Raw genomic sequence first — 19,362 nt, forward strand, 5'->3', positions numbered from 1 at the left:
AGGATCAGTTTCCTGCGCACAGGCGCACGAAGAACCCATCAAGCGAGCGATCTAAAAATGCGATGCCGCACTCCGAGTGTGGGAAATGATTCAGTCCGAGCAACGCAAGGACGCATGTATTCATGGAAGCTCTGTGGAACTGTACAGTGATGTGAACTGACTTTACATGTGGTGGCCACCACAACACCAATCTAACCACACAGGAAACCTCAACCTCCTTATGACACTTTTATATCTACTTCCTTTCAGTAGGAGGGAAATAAACTGGTGGTGGCATAGGTGATGAAGAAATTAAATGAAAAGTGTTATTGTCAAAACTATGTCATATGTTTCCCTCCTCATACATTTAGAGCAGATGCCTTTATCCAGAGCAACTTACAGTTATCTCAGTACACAGCTGAGTAATTGAGGGTTAAAGCCTTGCTCAAGGACCCAGGAAGGGTAGCTTGGTGGTATTGGCATTTGAACCCATAACCTTCCAATCAGAAGGTCAACATTTTATCCACTGAGCTACCAGTTCCCTAGAAAGACAACAACTGGTGGAACTCGAACCCACAACATTTGAATAGTTCTACCACTGAGTCAAATTTGCCACTGGCTTGCACATTAGGGGTAAACCTATAAGAAACAAACTTATAGGCACTAAACATATACATTCCAACTTCATAACCTCTTTTTCGCCATCAAGCTGCTTTGGGACAGTGTCCATTGTTAAAAGTGCTATACAAATAAAACTGAAGTGAAATGCATTAAAATGCATCAGTTATAAATGCTCTACATTTGCAAACTTTGCATCTTAATTGTAAACATCAGCACATATATGATTTTCTGACTAAACTGAACATAGAGGTTATTTTTATTATGTCAAATTTAAAACAATTATTGTTCTGATCCAATATTGAGATTAGCTTTTGCCGTTTTTTTTTTTTTTTATAATCGATCAGATGTGTTTTACACCACAAATGTTAATGATGAAACAGATTATACACACAGAGGATACAGCACGCCATGCCGCTGATGTTTTGCATAACTTGGTAAAAGAAGCTGGAACAATGTTTGCTCAGTTACTGTAGGATATAAGGATCAGTGTCGGGTATCAGATAATACTTTAAGTATAATTGGGAGGAAAAAAAACGTGTAGGAACCATGCGTAAGTTCAAATTTAAAGCGTTCTATTTTGCTCATTCAACAGTTCTTCTGGAATGGGCTCACAATCCGGCTGAATATAGCAGCGTAAATCAAACAGACTTGTATTTTACTGCAGACAACGGTGCAGGTATATAATGGACCCATAAGCAAGATACACAGCTCCATAAGCAAGAAAGTGTTTAGCTTGCATCTAAACTGCCATGCATAACTCTGTCTGATGCTGTATAGCAAAGCAAAAGCGTTTTACAATTGTACATGAGCAGATCAATGAAGAATTAAGTTAAAAACATGTCCAAACGTTGTAGACTTTTGTAAATCGTGCATTATCCTTATACTTGATGGTGTCAGCTGTAGACAAGTGCCCAGGCATGCTTTTCATAACCAGACTATTAAAAAAAAAAAAAAAAAAAAAAAAAAAAAAAAAAAAAAAGGCTAAACTGCTTCTGGCACTAGATCTATGTAGCACTGGGAGTATTTCTCCAACATACAGAATCCTCAAACATCAACTCTTAAGTTTGAACCGCAATCTTTTTTAACAAATTGGATAATTACCAATACAAGTGGGAAGCATTCACTATCATAGGTTTGAACAAAGATGTAAAAACAAAATAGCTGATATTGTACTGCAGCACCTGGTGTTTTTCTCTGCATCAAAATATGGTGATCAGGAGTTTAGTAATTCATTGTCATTAGCTGTATAAGCAAAAGGCAGCATGGCCTGTCCCAAAAGTCCTCTGTGTGTACCTTACATGTTCAAGCACTCAGCAGAAACAGTGTGAAGCCATGGACTAGGCAAAGACCCGTGAGGCGCAGCAAGGAGAACACAAAAGACACTGCGTTAATCAGGACAAGGGGGGGGCCAAAGTTATTTATGGTCCTATGCTTTAGAGGTTTACTGGTGGCTTTGTCATTTGGATCCATCTTTGGAATCTGTCACAAAGCACCACACAGACTAATGTTAGTGAAAACCAAGAATGCATTAGGAAGACAACAGACTAATCCACCAGCCAAAGAAGGCTATAGCCTGGGTTACGAATTAAATTTTCCTTTAGAAGTTTTTAGTCCAACTAGATACCACTGCAAGTATGGTAAAGCATGATAAATGATTTAATGATACCATTTGCATTAGAGTAAGCACATTTCCGCAGCACAGAGCTGTTGTGCTCTTTGTATCTCTCTTGACCACCACTGTCACCTCTTATCTCTAGCACTAATGAGCACAGAGGAGATTCTGGCTCAGTGTGAGCGAAGCGGAGACAGTGGTCCTGCAACGTTGCTGACTTAAGAAGACCTCATGCTGTTTCTCCCAGAGGATAGAGAGACAGAACAAAGATAGAGGGAGCCTACAGTGTGAGGTCAATTCTGTTATGCTGAAGGTGACATTTAAGCATTAAACAAATAAAATAGTCATGGGATTTGTTGCATGAAGGATAGTTAGAGTATTAGGTATGGGCGCAAGATCATTTACTTTGGTGGGTGTAACTGTTCTCTGTTCGGGACAAGTTCTGTCAAGAAATATTCCTCCAAACTACACTTCAGTATATAAGCATGGTGAATATGCTAGAATCAGCAATCCTGTTTACTAGATACTTAGTCAGTCTGGTGGACATGATGACAATATCATTTGCTCAATAAACCAAAAGAGCAATAAAGTGAAATGTTGCTTATGGAAAACAGAAATAACATTTTACAGTCATATAACTCTTTAATGTGGAGATTAACATGTCCATTTTTAAATACTGTTGTTGTTTTTTTTTATTTATTGTATTATTGTATAGATTTTTTTTTTCTGTAGTAGAAAATTGTATAGTCTAAAACTGAACGCTACAATTAAAAACAAATTAAATTCATATTTCAGTCCTCACGGATGTTCAGAATAAGCAATTACATCTAGTGAACACAAAGTGAGTCAAAACATTGAATCACAAATTCTGTGGGAAGTTCACCGAGCTCATTACTGCATTTGGCGTTTGGCAAGAATGAATATGGCAGAACCAATAGTCCAGTAATCAAAAGTCTTGTGATGAATGTATGAGGTTTTGAAAGCCACAACTTCAATGCTCAGGCTTTTGCCAACTGCTTGGACAGCAACAGCACAACATTTAAATATGGATTAACAGCTTAAAGAGACTCAGAACTTTACAACTGTACAAAATACTTTTTTGCTTGACCTTAAGCATATGTAGCTCTGACCCACACAAATAACAGGGTAACATTCAACAGAAAGCAACAAACTGTAAATCCTCAAGCTTTTCGCCTCCAGGATAATGCCTGGTGCCAGATGTTCTCGTATGACATCACACTAATGACATAACAACATCTAATGCTGAGTGATTATGTAGTGCAGTTACAATGCATTTACTAGACATAGAGCTGTGACTTGAAATTTTCAGCCTAAACCTCAGCTTGAACTTCCTCATTGAGAATATGCTTGTTAATTAATTTTTAAGAACATGTTAAAAAAGATTTTATTGGAACAGCACATATGTCTGCACCACACAAAGCTCAGAATTAAATAACAATGCAATGTCTATACTTTAACAATATAATTATATAAATTCAAAGTGCAGATGAAGTACTGAAATCTATGTAAGATATTTCCCTGTTTCGATTTCTGTTTTCATGAGTATAGGAACAGGTCCGACTCAACAGATTTTTGTCCGGTCAGCTGTTATATAGCAGCCCCACTGTAAAGCAATTAAGGGATTGATTTGGAAGCAGACTGATTTTGTGCCTACTGGTCTATCGATAGCTCTTAGGGGAATTATTAGTCCAATTTTATTTATTTTTAATCGTAACTCTGCTTGAAACACTGAGCACAAAAGCTCTTGTTTAACAAATTATAACTGGTATTACACCAACGTTACACAAGAAATTCATCTACTACCTTTGTCTGACGTGTCAAAAATCATTACACATACAACTAGATACAAGAAATTTCTATTTTCCAGGAATAAATTAATGATACATTTGGTGAAAGATTAGATGACACCGGTGTGTATATGTGTAATTTATTTTCTTACTACACTCAGTATTGAGGTACATATTTATTTATTCATTGGTTTCTGATATTTTTATAAGGTCTAAAACAGATATAATCATGGACTCAGGTTACTCTTTTAATGTCCGTTCCTCTCTCAACAGCTCTTTCCTTCTCATCTATCATTAAGATAAATATCTAGAGCTGAAGACCCCTAGGGAGCAATGTCTTGGGGATTTGTTGTCAGAGATAGATAAGTGAGCAAACTCAGAATGATGTAGTAGAGGGCAGCACTCTAATTTAGATGGCACAAAGGTTTGATGAAACTCAGTTTGCCATCTTTAGAAACTTGCATAACTAAATGTGAGTGGCTCAATGGAGAGAGGATGAAGTATGGCAGGTCAAATTGCACATTATTATAAGTACATTTGTAAGTGGACAGCTGAACAATGAGGTAATACTGAATAAATAATATTAAGAAAAGGTAGAAGTTTAGTCACACTAAATCAGTGCTGCCAAACCCTGCTCATAAAAATCTTGCACTCTGCACAGTTTAATTTTAGAACTGTATTTAAACAGCAAGGCTTCTCAATAGGGTCAAACACATGGATGTTCATTGTGACTTCTCATAACTCCCTCACTATGATGAAGCTTTACATTCAGTTTTAGGGAATACAAATATTTATACATGAATGGAATTTTTTTCCAAGTAAGAGATTTTACTAGAACTATGCAACATTATTCATATTCCTTGGTCAGTCTTTCTACTGGCATCTGACTCGACCAGAATTTCTTCCATACTTTACTGAAGGGAACTGGCAACCTGAACTGTCAGACTATGTGATGAAACTGACACTATACAGTGTGAAAGGCAGTTGGCAGTCCAGGCATGGAAACAAAAAATTATTGTGTTTGCCTCTATGAATTCAAGTTCCACAAATAAATAATTTTTATTCACGTTTAACCTCCCAAACTGACACGCTATGCTATTGGACAACACACGCATTGACTCTCTAGATTTTCAGAGGGAGCAACTCAAAAGCTTGATTGGTCAGAATTCCTCCAGGAGAACAGTAAATAAAATAAAAGAATCCCATTCACACATCTACACATATCACCTTTCAAACTGGTTTACTTTTTTGCTATATTCATGTAAACAGACCCACTGGTAAATCTTTTTATTTTATTTGGGATTTGGCCAAATAATTCTGCCAAATCCTGGGTGGATTTGGCTTAAGGGCTACCTTTGGCTTAATCCTTGCTCTAGCTAGCAACAACACAGCATGACTCATAATTTGTATTAACAGATGCCAATTTTTCTCGACATACAAACGCCTCAGAAAGCTGTTTAATCTGAAGATTAGCCTTTTGGTTCCACAAATGCCTCTTCTGCAACTGTTGTCCAGCTGTGTTCATTCTTACCCTATCTGGACACAGCATGTGGCACATTTACGGCACATCTCAGTAACAGTTTTTACCCCAGAGCCATTAGAGAGCTGAACACCAACAAACACCATCAGTAAATGCTTGTAACTTTATGCACTACACACACTTGCATATACACTTCAAGGACTTCAACCTCATATTTATTTCTTTATTCTCTCTCTCTCTCTCTCTCTCTCTCTCTCTCTTTCTCATATATATATATATATATATATATATATATATATATATATATATACATATATATATATATATATATATATATATATATATATATATATATATATATATACATATATATACATACATATACATATATATATATATATATATATACACCCACACCAACATCATTATTATAAATCTTGACAAATTACAATTAATAAATAGTGTCACAAATAATTGTGAATACATTAAAGTTAGTGCTAACGGCCATCGATTCCCTGAATCAGCTTGAAAACACTGCATAGACCAGACCTGGGCAAACTACGGCCCGCGGGCCACATCCGGCCCTTTGTACGACCCTATCCGGCCCGCGTGAGGCCAATCATAAATTACAGGGATGCACCAAAAATTTTCGGTTGAAATACCTAAATCACCAAAACACGACAGAAACACAATTGTAATGACGCAATAAAAAAGCGCAGGCTCAGCACACGGTTATCTGGATAAGAGCAACATGTCTGCGGTGTGCGGAGAGCGATGTGCAAAACATGCAATGCTGAAATTTCAAGAGGGGGTGTATCTGTAAAGAGTTTCTCCAAGTCGGGTTTAATTTATCACCTGAAATCCAAACATCCCGATTGCCTTCTAAATATGAGAAGAACGCGGCGCAGAAAAGTAAAGTCAATCCGAGCATGCGCCTCTCCGTCTGTAGAGGACGTTTTTGAAAAGGCAGGAAAGTTTTCCAGTGATGGTGCCAAGGCAAAAGGCATAACACAAAAAATTATGGATTTCATTGCCTTTTGAATTGAATTTTCATTTCGGTGCATCCCTAAAATATTATCGTTGGTGTGGCCCCCTGACACAATTCAGGTTTCTCATGTGGCCCCTTGTAAAAATTAATTGCCCACCCCTGGCATAGACCAACCTAGATCTTTTCGCAGGTTCTACTGCATTCTCATTCACTAGCAGGAGCACTTGATTGTTCCAATCAAATCATTCTGACACCATCCTGATTCCTGACGCCCTGATGAAAAAAATAAACAATAGAAGATAGAAACTCACAATACTGAGGTCACACTGTGTAGTGCTTCTAATGTATAATCTGTCCTATTTTAGTGAGTTTTGTTAAATCAAATCATATTGAACAAAACAGTGAGATCAGTTGCCTCAGCAGTAGCAGCAAGTTTAAATAGTAAACATTAAAACTCACAAGCATGAATAGAAAGGTGTTGGAAATATATAATTATGTTTGTTGTTATAACACACCATAGAGCCTTGGATAGACAAGCAAAACTTACTCAAAATTTCTTGAGTTTTAATAATTATTCCAGTTCTTATCTCACTATTCTAGTAAATAACAAACTAACATAAGGTAACATTCATTTATAGTGAAAATCTTTCCTGATTGATGCTTATAGGGCCAGTTACCGGCACATGCTTGAATGAAAAGAGTAAGACAATTAGCAAATATGTAGTCTGTGATTGGTTGCTCCTATCCTGGGAAGAGGTAGCCAGGGGTAGGAGCAAGGAGGTGGTGGAAGAAAAATCATCCCTGGGGTAATCTACCGCACTGCGCAAAAAGCTTGACAACACAATAAATCTCTTCCACTTCACAATTCTTTAGAAAAACAATTCGATTCATTTTCACCTGTGTTTCATTACCATGGCGAATGTTTATGTTAATGTGAATCTAAGAGTCTAATGGAATCCAGAGGAGCAGTTATGGGAACTGGAACAAGATTTGATAGCTGAGGGGTGATGGTATGCTATGAGGGGGCAGTGGGAGAGAATAAGGGAAGGAGGTGGTGTGAATTAATCACCAGGGGGCAGTGCTGAGAGCGGGGTGAGTCATTCCCAAGGAGAGTGACAGGACCAGATTTTAAAAATACATTTTCTTAAAACTCCAGCTGATTATTCCACTTCTAAACAGCTGCCATTTGTTCTACGCATCCATACAGGGATTCTAAATTGAAAGTGTATTGAATACAGTCGACACGATACACTGTAAACATGGGTGAACTGTATAGTGTTCGATTTCAATATATTATGGAATTTAAGCACATGTGATTTTCCTGTGCTAAAAGACTACTGATCATTTTATTTCATTCTGATCATTTTGCATAAAAAAAGAAACCCAACACATACTGCTGATAAATCGAACAATCCAAAACGTCCTGTACTGAATCTTTTACTGTTTGACTTTGTAAAACACTATCTTCAAGACTCACAGAGATAATATACACAGCTACGTGACTTGCATGAGGAAAGTAAGGCACACACAGTTCAGCATCCCAAACCACTCCGATCCCCCTCTTTGAGAACACTGAATGTGCTGACAATGGAGTGCCAGAGCAGTGAGGTCATTATTCTCCTTGTACTTGCTGTCTGTTTAAATAGAGAAATTCTGCCCTCTGCAGGAGCCTGGTTGCACCTTGGACATATACTGGCTTTGACTACTCCATGTACACATTGCATTTACTTTGACGGTATTTGGCAGACCTTATACCGCGACTATACAGCAACAACTGAGTAGTTGAGGATTAAGGGCCTTCCTCAGGGGCCCAGCAGTGGCAGCTTGGTGGTGCAGAGATTTGAACTTGTAACCTTCTGATAGAGAGTCCAATGTCTTAACCACTGAGCTACAACTTCCTCCTACTGCCTGATCTCTCTGTCTACTTTGCTGCCTCAGACAACACATGATCTTACAAACATTTGATGCTGAATGAATTGCAATGAACTGGTTGCATGTAATTCATACACATCTCATACCCGTGTAGTTAAACCATACATGCAACTGCAATTTACAGTTAGAAAATGTACAAAATCAGATTAATAACAAGCTGAAATTCCCCAGTACCTACATAATAATTACACATAATACTCTTTATCTTTAAAAAAAAAAAAATGACCAGTTTCTGTGTTGTTGATATACAAGTGTTGTCTTATTCAAAATAATAATAAAAATTATGATTCTAGAAGATCATACACATCTAATTAGCTTCTCCCGGTTAAACCTTACAGTCACGATAAACTCGTGTAAAGCCAAAAACACATTTATATTTACATTAAGTATATAGTAGCTTTTGAATTCATCTGTGACTTTGTGTACATATGTAGCAGTTACATTATAGTTAAATGTTTAGTTAAATTGATATTGGGGATAGCATGAAGTGAACAAATACCCTTCATAAATTGAACGGTACTGCATATTATATAACAACAGTTTCATTATGCAATTCACTACTGTTTTACAATTTGCAAACAAATTTGAATGATTTTTTTGTACAACACCATACTTAAGGAGATCTATCTGACACATGGACAATAAAAAAGTTATAAAAGAGAAAAATCTTAAAAATATCTTATAGCAAATATTGAAAGCACTGCAAATCTTGCCTAAAAAGATCAAACTACCTAAAACCTTAGTGTTTTTTTTGAGCAGTCAACCCAAAAATGTGTAGTTTTACTATTGTCTAATAGAATGCAAAGGCTCTTGGCAGCATATGGTGTCTCACTAGGACATGCAGATATACAGCAAACAACCACACAGCACAAATAAACCCTGTCCATCCAGTACACAAAGAGCTTTTACTCCAACATTAGGCACCCAATTAAAGCAGCCTGATTGAGGAAAAGGCCAAAATTTGGTGTACAGGGTTTGACTGATCTATTTTACAGATAAAAAAAAGTATGCATGTCTTTAAAAAAATGGAATGTGCATAAAGATACTAGCAATTTCACTCGTAATTCCTAGTCGTCATTTTTTAATAATAACACCTTTGATAGCTAATTATAGATGTATTACTTGTAAGTGTAAAATTCAATGTACATTCAATATTTAAAGTTTTTACTCCTATAGGTATGGCCACATTTCAGGCAGGACCCATAATAAATAAAATGAACATATAATTCATTAATTTATGCTTAACGTCTACCAGCAATAATATTGATAGGAACACTAAGCCAGTACCATTGACATTGCATTGAAACAAGGACATATTTGCTTCAAATACCTCAAGTCACCTTCATTGACTAGGCATGCATGTGAGAAGGACAAGTATGCCGTTGTGCATAATGCGGTTCGTTTTTCATACCACAGCATGGCTGAGATGATTGAATAAGATTTCACTGCAGTGTAATTGTAGTTGCTCAAAATACCTTTGTGAAACTCCAGCAAGCTCCACAGCAGGGTCTGGCATCTGTCACAGACCAGTACTTTAACCATAAACACCCACATACACACCCGTAATTGTATTAAAAAATTTTCCTAAGCTTTTGGGTTTTAATGTAAAAAGGAAACTGATAGTATTCAGCAGAAGGGGCAGAATCTATCCCATTAGGGTAAATTAACAACAAGCTGAAGATTGCAGGGAGTTGGGCAGAAAGTCAATAGTAAATGTCACTCTGAATACCCACAAGGAGCTGTTTACAAGAGTGATCATAAAACAACAAAAGACAACACTGAAAAGGAATCTAAGAAGAAATCACACATAATCTATTCCAATTATATTGACTTCCTCCATTAAAGATTGCTATTAGCTTCTAGCTGTTTGTTAGCAGCTTAGCCAAGATACTGAGTACTGAGGGCAAGCCAAATATGAACAGGTATTTTTCTTAACCCCCAGGCATTGTAGTTATTCTCTGACCCAGATTATCTCTGACAAATCATTATGTTAGCCAATAAAAGAAAAAAAAATGTTGAATCAAAATTGTGGATGTGAATGTATTGTGATCTTGCTGGGATCTAAAGACACATTCTGGTCTTGAATTATAGCCAGTGCATGTGTGAGCTCTGCGTAAGCTACTAACAGGACATTCGCTCATAATGACTGTATCAACACTGGTTTAACAAGAACCCTCATTCACTCCCAATTAATACAATTTTTTGAGTTTTTAAGTGTCACATATTAAAGAGATCTGAATAGGTACAAATGTACCTAATATGTATTATGCAATGTTGAAAGTAAGCCGTATAACTTACACATCTATTAAAGCTGAAAAAGGTACACAAAAATAAAGAAGATTAGAGTAAAAAAACCCAAACTAATAATTATATGGTTTACCTCTATGCTTTCATCTATTTTTTAAATGTCCTTGATAAATTGATCATCAGCAAGCAAAAGTTTTAACAGTTTGCTGGTTTGGATCATTCAGGTGGAAGGAAAGCCATCGGCAATGTTTTTAGAGAAGCAATTGTTATAAAGCCATTTTCAAACAAAAGAAAATCTCCAATTCTACAGTGAGGAAGGTTATTCACAAGTGGAAAACACTCAAGACCTCAAGTTGCCAATATGCCCAGAATAGGAGTCCCAGCATATTCACCACAAGGCCAGACAGTGCATCATTCAGAAAATGTGCAAAGAAAACAACATTATTTCATTTTAGATTCTACAGGCCACAGTTAAATACATGTTAAATGAAGTACAATTAAAAAAAAGACTTAACAAGTATGTTTTGTTTGGGAATGTTTTCAAGAGAAAGCCTCTTATCTCTTAAAAAAACATGGCAACATCACTTAAGTTTGCAAATTTACATCTAAACAAACCACAAGACTTCTGGAACAATATCTTTCAAACAGATGAGACCAAAGTAAAGATGACTGGTCAAATTGCACAGCGCTACATTCAGTGAAAACTAAACACAGCATATCAGGTCAAACACCTCATACCAAATGTAGGTTTTTGGTGCTAAAGTTTTCCACATTGTTTCTCCATTTTAACTTCTTCTTCTTCTTCTTCTTCTTTTGGCTGCTCCAATTATAGGTTGCCACAGCGGATCATCCTTCTCTAAACCCCACTGTCCTCTACATCTGCCTCTTTCACACCAACTACCTGCATGTACCTCCTTCACCACATCCATAAACCTCCTCCTTGGCCTTTCTCTTTTCCTCCTTCCTGGTGGCTCCATTCTCAGCATTCTCCTACCGAACCACACCACAACTTGCAACACATCCTTCCCAGCTCGGTCCCTCTGCCTGGCCAATCTGTATGAATCTTTTTCTCCTTCCTTAGTGTCCAACTTCACATACAGCTCCTCATATGCCTTTTCCTTGACTTTTGTCACATCCCTCTTCACCTGCTGACGCATCTGCTTGTACTCCTGCCTACATTTCTCATCACTCTGTCGATCCCAACTCTGCTTCGCCAACCTCTTTCTCCTTATGCTTTCCTGCACTTCCTCATTCCACCACCATGTCTTTTTGTCTTTCTTTCTATTTCCAGATGTCTCCCTTTCTAGCTGTCTCCCTTATCACTTCTGCAGTAGTTGCTCAATCATCCAGCACCTCTTCACCACCACAGAGCCCCTGTCTCCCTGAATCTCACACTATAGTCTTCCTCCTTCAGTTTCCACCATCTTATTCTTTTTTTTTAGATCTCACTCTCCTCCTCTGCTTCTTCACCTCCAAAGCATCCTACAGACTACCATCCGATGCTGTCTAGCTACACTGTCCCCTGTTCAGGTTGCATCTCCTACATAGAACATAGTCCAAATGTGTGCACCTCCACTTTTATACACCCTATGCTTCTGACAAATGACATGGTGTAATATGTCATGTGTTGGTTTTTAATTATTTCCTGATATGTAAATATGCAAAACCATTTAATTGTATGGTGTACTTTCATTTTCACATGAGTGCATATATATATATATATATATATATATATATATATATATATATATATATATATATATATATATATATATATATATATATATATATATATATGCAAATGGTATATATAGACACAGATGGTTTAGGTGCTGAAAGAGAGTGTGTATGAATTGACAGCAGCATCAATAAAGCTCTGTGTGGGATGACAATGACGCAACTATATTTGTCATTGGAAAGGTGTTTGTTTGTTTCTGCCCCTGCAGCATTAGAGGTGAATCAGATTATTATTTAATGTTCACCTGCTTTACAGAAACCATCTGCACATTTAATGAGGTAAAATTAAATGTAAAAATGATATGGGGAAATCATAAGATTTAACACCATTTTTTGATCGCATTATAGTCTTACATTCAATGCTGTATCAAATACCTGTATAATCATTTTAGTATTGGATGCATGTAGTAAGGTAAAGGAAACATGTTTGCTATGCCATATGTTAAGTTTGGAGAGGAACATAAAGCCACATGGCCTGCTCACATTCCCAGATTTGATCATCCCCATAATATCAGCCACACATCTGGCCTGTTCTTAACTTAGCCCCCTGTGGATGCAGATACGTGGATGCCTGGTAAACATCACACTCTTACTTAGCGCACACACAAACACACACACACACACACACACACACACACACACACACACACACACACACACACACACACACACACACACACACACACACACACACACACACAGTCACATGATACCATCAGATTAAAGGACAAATGTTGAAGCATTTTTTTTTTTGCATATAAACAGATCTCTAGTGTAAGTGTAACTTTTATTTTCTTTGTTGCACAAAATGTGGTTTTAGGCATAAGCATTTAACTCCAACAATTCCCCACCTCTTATTTGCCCTTAATAAAACCACCATTACCTCCTCCAATACAAGCTCCCTATCTTTAAACCCACTCAAGGTACATTCTCTCCTCTCCCCTTTCCCTCTCTATGTCTCTCCTTCCCGTTCCCTCTCCTCCCCCAGCTCATTTCTCACTCGGGACAGCTCTTTCGCCTTCCCACCTCTACAAAAGACAAGCGACCCACACGTTCTGTTCCTGTGTCTAGAGAAGAATACACTGCTACACTTTTTTTTACTCCCATCCCTTTTTATTATCTGCTTTCTTTTCTTTACCCTTCCCTTCCCGCCCCCTCCCTACACTATCACTGCACATCAGGATAGCCCCTTTAGTTCCTCCTCCTCACGTGCACAAGCACACTGTCATTCCTCAAATTTTCTCCTTCTCTCTCTCTCTCTCTCTCTCTCTCTCTCTCTCTCTCTCTCTCTCTCTCTCTCTCTCTCTCTCTCTCTCTCTCTCTCTGTGTCTCTCTCTCTCTCTCTTTCTCTCTCTCTCTCTTTCTCTCTCTCTCAGTCTCTACAGTCTTCTAAATATGCAGATTGGTTAATTCAGCTGCAGTCTTACTCCTGCAGCAAATGCAGCTGCAGCATTTTCCTAAGGCTGAGCCAGTCTATAAATGCTTACATTGGGGATTTTTTTTACAGGGAAGAATAAGGGGAAGGGGAGGGACAAATAGAGCATTAATTTTCAATCACATTGTAGCATACCATAGAAACAGGCTTTTCCAGAAGCTAAAGAAAACCTAAAAGCACTGATAGTAGAGCCAGATCTTAAGTAATGTCAGTGCTTTAGAGCATCACATGACCCTCAGTTAATATAAGGTGACTTTAATCTGACTAGCTGGCAACCAGTATATGCTTTGTATTTAAAAGTCTAAAAATATTGGGAGTTAAAAAAGCTTAAGTTAATTTTTTATTATAATGTCCACAATGTTAGCAAACACAACTAAACCAATTCTAACTACAAAAATATAAAGTCTCTAATAATGAATAAAGGAAATGTGAAAATTACCCAACCTTGGTATAATGTGCCAAAACAATGACCTAAATGCATGTAGGAATAAAATAAGTGGTATAATAAACCTTGCAGTAAGTGCTGTGTTAAACATGGAGTAGTGCGAGGTTTGATTGATAAGGCACTGGATTGTGAAATTGGGTGAGAATGAAGGCAAAGAACATTAAAAGGGAAGCTGAAATGGATGGAAGGACAGTAACAAAGATAACACAACAGGACTGAAGTCCAAAGAGCTAGTCCCTTATACATACATACATACATGCATACATATGGAAAGACAGAGAGAGAGAGAGAGAAATAGAGAGAGAGAAAGGGAGAGAGAGAGAGAGAGAGAGAGAGAGAGAGAGGGAGAGAGAGAGAAAGAGAGAAAAAGGAAAATAGAGGGAGACTCGATCAACTGCAGGCTTCTGTGATGCATTTGCCGTTGCTGCAGTTCTCTCTTGTCTCCTCCCTCGCCTGCCTTTCTGATGAGGCATGCAGCTTTCTGCAGCCTTTGCACTACCAACCAATTTCAGCCTCTCCATGTGTGTGAGTGCCGCTTGCCAACACAAGTGACAGCAGGAATGGGCACAATGCCAAAAAACATGACCTGACTCCAAACACAGAATTTTCTATTCACAACAGCAGCAGCAAAAACGGCAACAACCACAACAACACTTTATCATATATATATATATATATATATATATATATATATATATATATATATATATATATATATATATATATATATATATATATATATATATAAATAAAATAAAATAAAATAAAATAATGACCAGAATTAACAAACAAACTGTGACTACTCCAGAATGACATGATGCAATATTCAGACGTTTATAAAAAAAAATAAAAAATAAAAAAATAACCAAGAATTTCAGCTATGAACTCAAAATTACAAAATAAATCTAAAAAAGCCCAGTTAAATTTGGTGGTTCATGGTTTGCGCTTAGCCTTGGCTGTAACCTGGACAGACATCTGTACAATAATGGTTTGCAATTCTCTCTTCCATGAAGCAGAGCAAGTGGCAGTACTCTAGCATTCTCTCAGCCAGTATACGCCAACCCATTACTCTCATCCAATGTGTTGTGTTTTGACCCTGTCAGCAAATTTCTGCTTGTGTGTATGTGTGTGTGTTACAACAGGGTAGCTATTCTGATATATATGCATTCTAATTCTGCTTCACAACTACAATCTGTTGTATGCCCTCGTTTCATTAGGATCTTTTGTAAGTGCTTTTAAACCCTGACTAAGAAAAATACATTAATGAGCTCTTAAAAGAGGATACATGTGCACCCAGCTTTGTAAGACAAGCAGGTGTTGTGGGCAGAGTTAACACTGCTTAAGCCCCAGCATCAGTTTAAGCTAAATCCTTGTATTAAATTGAGCCTGCTATTAGACAATACATGAGTAGCCTGTTACCTGCCACACCAACAGTAACAAATTTAACAGAACATTGTCAAAAGATTTTCATTCCCAGGTAGACATATTCCAATTTAGTTGACACTATTAAGAATTGAGTCTCATTTAACAATACCAAATTAATATTATTTTACAATATCAAATTAATAACCTCCCATAAAAATATGATTATAGACCCTATTTAAACAGTAAATAAAATAAGTGATATATTTAATACAGCATGTACACGTTTTACATTGAACCCTTTTTTCATTCAAATGTTTCATGATCAATCTGTGGAACATATTTACATATGAATATACATGTACATGTAAAGGATAGCTGACTTTGCCGCATAATGTACACTACCATTTTATAGCCATACCATATTGATTTTTCAGCATGATTCGTTTGTATGTTTACACTGTTGTGCAAAGAATACAATGTTGACCAAATCTTCTACTAGATAAGAATTTTTTGTTATCTCTAATAAGTAATTATTTTAAAATGCATTTCCAATTTTATGCATATGTATGTCAGTAAAGAAGAATAATATATCATTTGAAGAGAAGTGAGATGTAAAAGCAGTTAATACAATGAAATGCTGCTGCAACTGTGTACTTTAAATTTGTAGCCAAAGTGAATATACATCGAATAAAAAAAGACAAATAAGAAGTATTGTTTTTTTTACATAATGTCCTTTGCCTGAATCTATACGTATTAACATATCTTAAGGGATACAAATCATAAGAAAAAAAAAAGGCACTTTTTCTATGTTGCCACACAGACGGTTTTAATTGCATGATGTGGGCACCATGGAGGATTTCGGTGCTTGATTTTTAACTCGGCGCATCAGTAAAACAAATGTTTAGTGATTAGAAATAATTTTTTGGTAGAGTTACATTTTTTTCATATCCAAGTAAAGAAAGGGCATCATGAATAAATGTGTTTTATATTTATTGATTTATATTTTTAATACAAATAATCAAACTGAAATACACACTGAATTAATTGCGTGCTAAAATTTGTGCAGTTCAAATGAATTTGCGTTAACACGTTATTAATGTGCTAATTTTGACAGCCCCCAAATTTTTTTTTTATATAAATAAATAAATAAATAAATGAATAAATAAATAAATAAATAAATAAATAAATAAATAAATAAATATATATATATATATATATATATATATATATATATATATATATATATATATATATATATATATATATATATATATATATATATATATATATATATATAAGCTACTTTCAGCTCTTTCAACAAGAAAAGGCCCCAAACCACAGCAGGCTTTCCCAGTGTATCATTTTATAAGCCTGAAAATAAGAGGGTACTATGACTACAGCGGTAGTAATGTCTACATAGACAATACTTAAACACACAGTGTAACTTCTATAGGTATCAAACAGGGTTATGGGTCTGTAAACTTTAAACAGGCATGAGTAACCTGGACTGCTGTCTAATCCCGTTCTGATCCACACAAATATAGGGACAAGACAGTGCGGTCATGCAAAGAAAATCTCTTACACCTGCAACAGACAAGATTTTAAATTCCAGCAGCCCAAATGAGAGCTGGATGACTCAAAGCCTTTAAACAGTGTCCCTGATAACAATGCCACAGAGTTTCCACAAAACACCTAAGAAGAGAACAATAATCTGTGTGTAATCATGAAACATCTGATTGGAGTAGAATGCAACGATCCACAGGACAATCAGATGTTATGTTAAACAAGATTGCATAAATAATCTATCACGCATTTCAATCGTCTACACAAACAGCACATGCTGGTTGCATTAAGCATTTATAGTACATAATTGATGAAAGACTTCATCAGAGCTGTAACCATTGTTTTTGAACGAACCTCAAAGAGCTTATCAAAAAGTCATGAGGACAGTGTGGGAGGGACGGGGTTGGATTCATTCCAGTTTAAAGCAAATTAAGTTGTAAATAAAAGGTACAAATGCTTTCTACAGCCTGAAAACTTTAGCTTTTGTAAATTTTTATGTAAATTTAAACCGCCCACACACACACACACACACACACACACACATAAATATATAATGTGTGTGTGTGTGTGTGTGTGTGTGTGTGTGTGTGTGTGTGTGTGTGTGTGTGTGTGTGTGTGTATATACAGTATATGTGTGTGTGTGATTGTGTGTAACTGTGGCTATGTTTAGTACAATAACAAATAGCCCTTAGAAATATAATTTTATTGAATGATTTTCGGTCTCTTGTATGTATGATTATATATTTGTATTATTTTTCATCTATACAGCATGTGGTGAGTACATCTTTAAATAAGCTAATTCAAAAATGTGAGTCACATACATTTAAGCCTATCCTTTCTCTACTATTACAAACACACACACACACACACACACACACACACACACACACACACACACACACACACACACACACACACACACACACACACACACAGCCACAGCCACACACACACACAAACACACACACACAAACACACACATATGCCTCCACACACCCACACACTGAAATTATTGCTCTCAATGCAGTCCTTAACTCACGTTGGAGTCTAGTAGGTCGATACTGTCCAGGCTCTTGCTGCGGTGGATTCGGCCCTTGATTCTACGCAGCGAGGGTTTGCCGTGCGCTGAGTCTTCTGAATCACCCAGTAGAGAGATAGTATCTGGGGTTGCAATGAATCCGTGGATCCTAGGGTAGTACCTAGATATTAAAGAAAGAGAAGCACAAGATTTCATATTCAGAACTTCTCCTGAATTCACTGAATGCACTTATCTATAATCCAGTCAAAGAATTGATGGTTAATGCAGTGGTGAAGAACTTACACAGCTGGCCCGTATTTATCTTTTTCGTGTTTGGGGAAAATCCTGGGATTTGAGCACAACAAGGAAAAGAAAGAAAGAGATGTCAGTATTCAGAAAAAACACATTGTGACAGAAGACATATTTAGGTACTGATTTAAAGCATATGTGTTTGCTAAAGTAGGTTCCTCTTTCAGTGTCATATCATTTATGGAGTATTTTCAAATGAAGCACATAGTAGAATATATTTGGTATTTAAAATGGATCATATCACAAATAAATTTTACATATACTGTATTGTACAATGCCAATACATTTTATATAGCAGTACAGTCTTCTTCTTCTTTCGGCATCTCCCATTATTGGTCGCCACATCGGTTCATTCGTCTCCATACCCCCCGTCCACTACATCTGCCTCTTTCAACCCAACTACCTGCATGTCTTCCCTCACCACATCTATAAACCTCCTCCTTGGTCTTCCTCTTTTCCTCCTTCCTGATGGCTCCATCCTCAGCATTCTCTTACCGATATAACCCATGTCCCTCCACTGCACATGTCCAAACTATCTCAATCTCACCTCCCTCACCTTGTCTCCAAAACGTCCTACATGTGATGTCCCTCTAATAAACTCATTTCTAATCCTGTCCATCTTTGTCACTCCCAACGAAAACCTCAACATCTTCAGCTCTGCTACCTCCAGCTCCACCTCCTGTCTTTTACTCAATGCCACTCTTCACCCTGCACTCTTTTCTTAACTTCCCTAACACACATTGCATTACTTTGCACTGTTGACCCCAGGTACCTGACCTCCTCTACCTTCTCCACCTCTTCTCCCTGCAACCGCACCACTCCA

The 19,362-nt window shown here is 36.9% G+C and overlaps 1 protein-coding gene across 23 annotated transcripts in view; it reads right to left on the minus strand.

The window, feature by feature from the left end:
- The window catches only part of tjp1b (tight junction protein 1b), a 73,764-nt gene that overhangs the window by 38,986 nt on the left and 15,416 nt on the right, over positions 1-19,362 (minus strand). For all 23 annotated transcript variants that reach the window (XM_083545914.1, XM_083545934.1, XM_083545913.1 and 20 more), the window contains 2 exons: positions 18,534-18,575; positions 18,252-18,411 (listed from right to left, as the gene is read on the minus strand). In XM_083545914.1, the coding sequence (XP_083402040.1) occupies positions 18,252-18,411; positions 18,534-18,575 (202 nt within the window). The remainder of the gene's footprint in view (positions 1-18,251; positions 18,412-18,533; positions 18,576-19,362) is intronic.

The sequence above is a fragment of the Silurus aristotelis genome (genome assembly GCF_946808225.1).
Source record: "Silurus aristotelis genome assembly, chromosome: 7".
NCBI classification, from domain to species: domain Eukaryota; kingdom Metazoa; phylum Chordata; class Actinopteri; order Siluriformes; family Siluridae; genus Silurus; species Silurus aristotelis.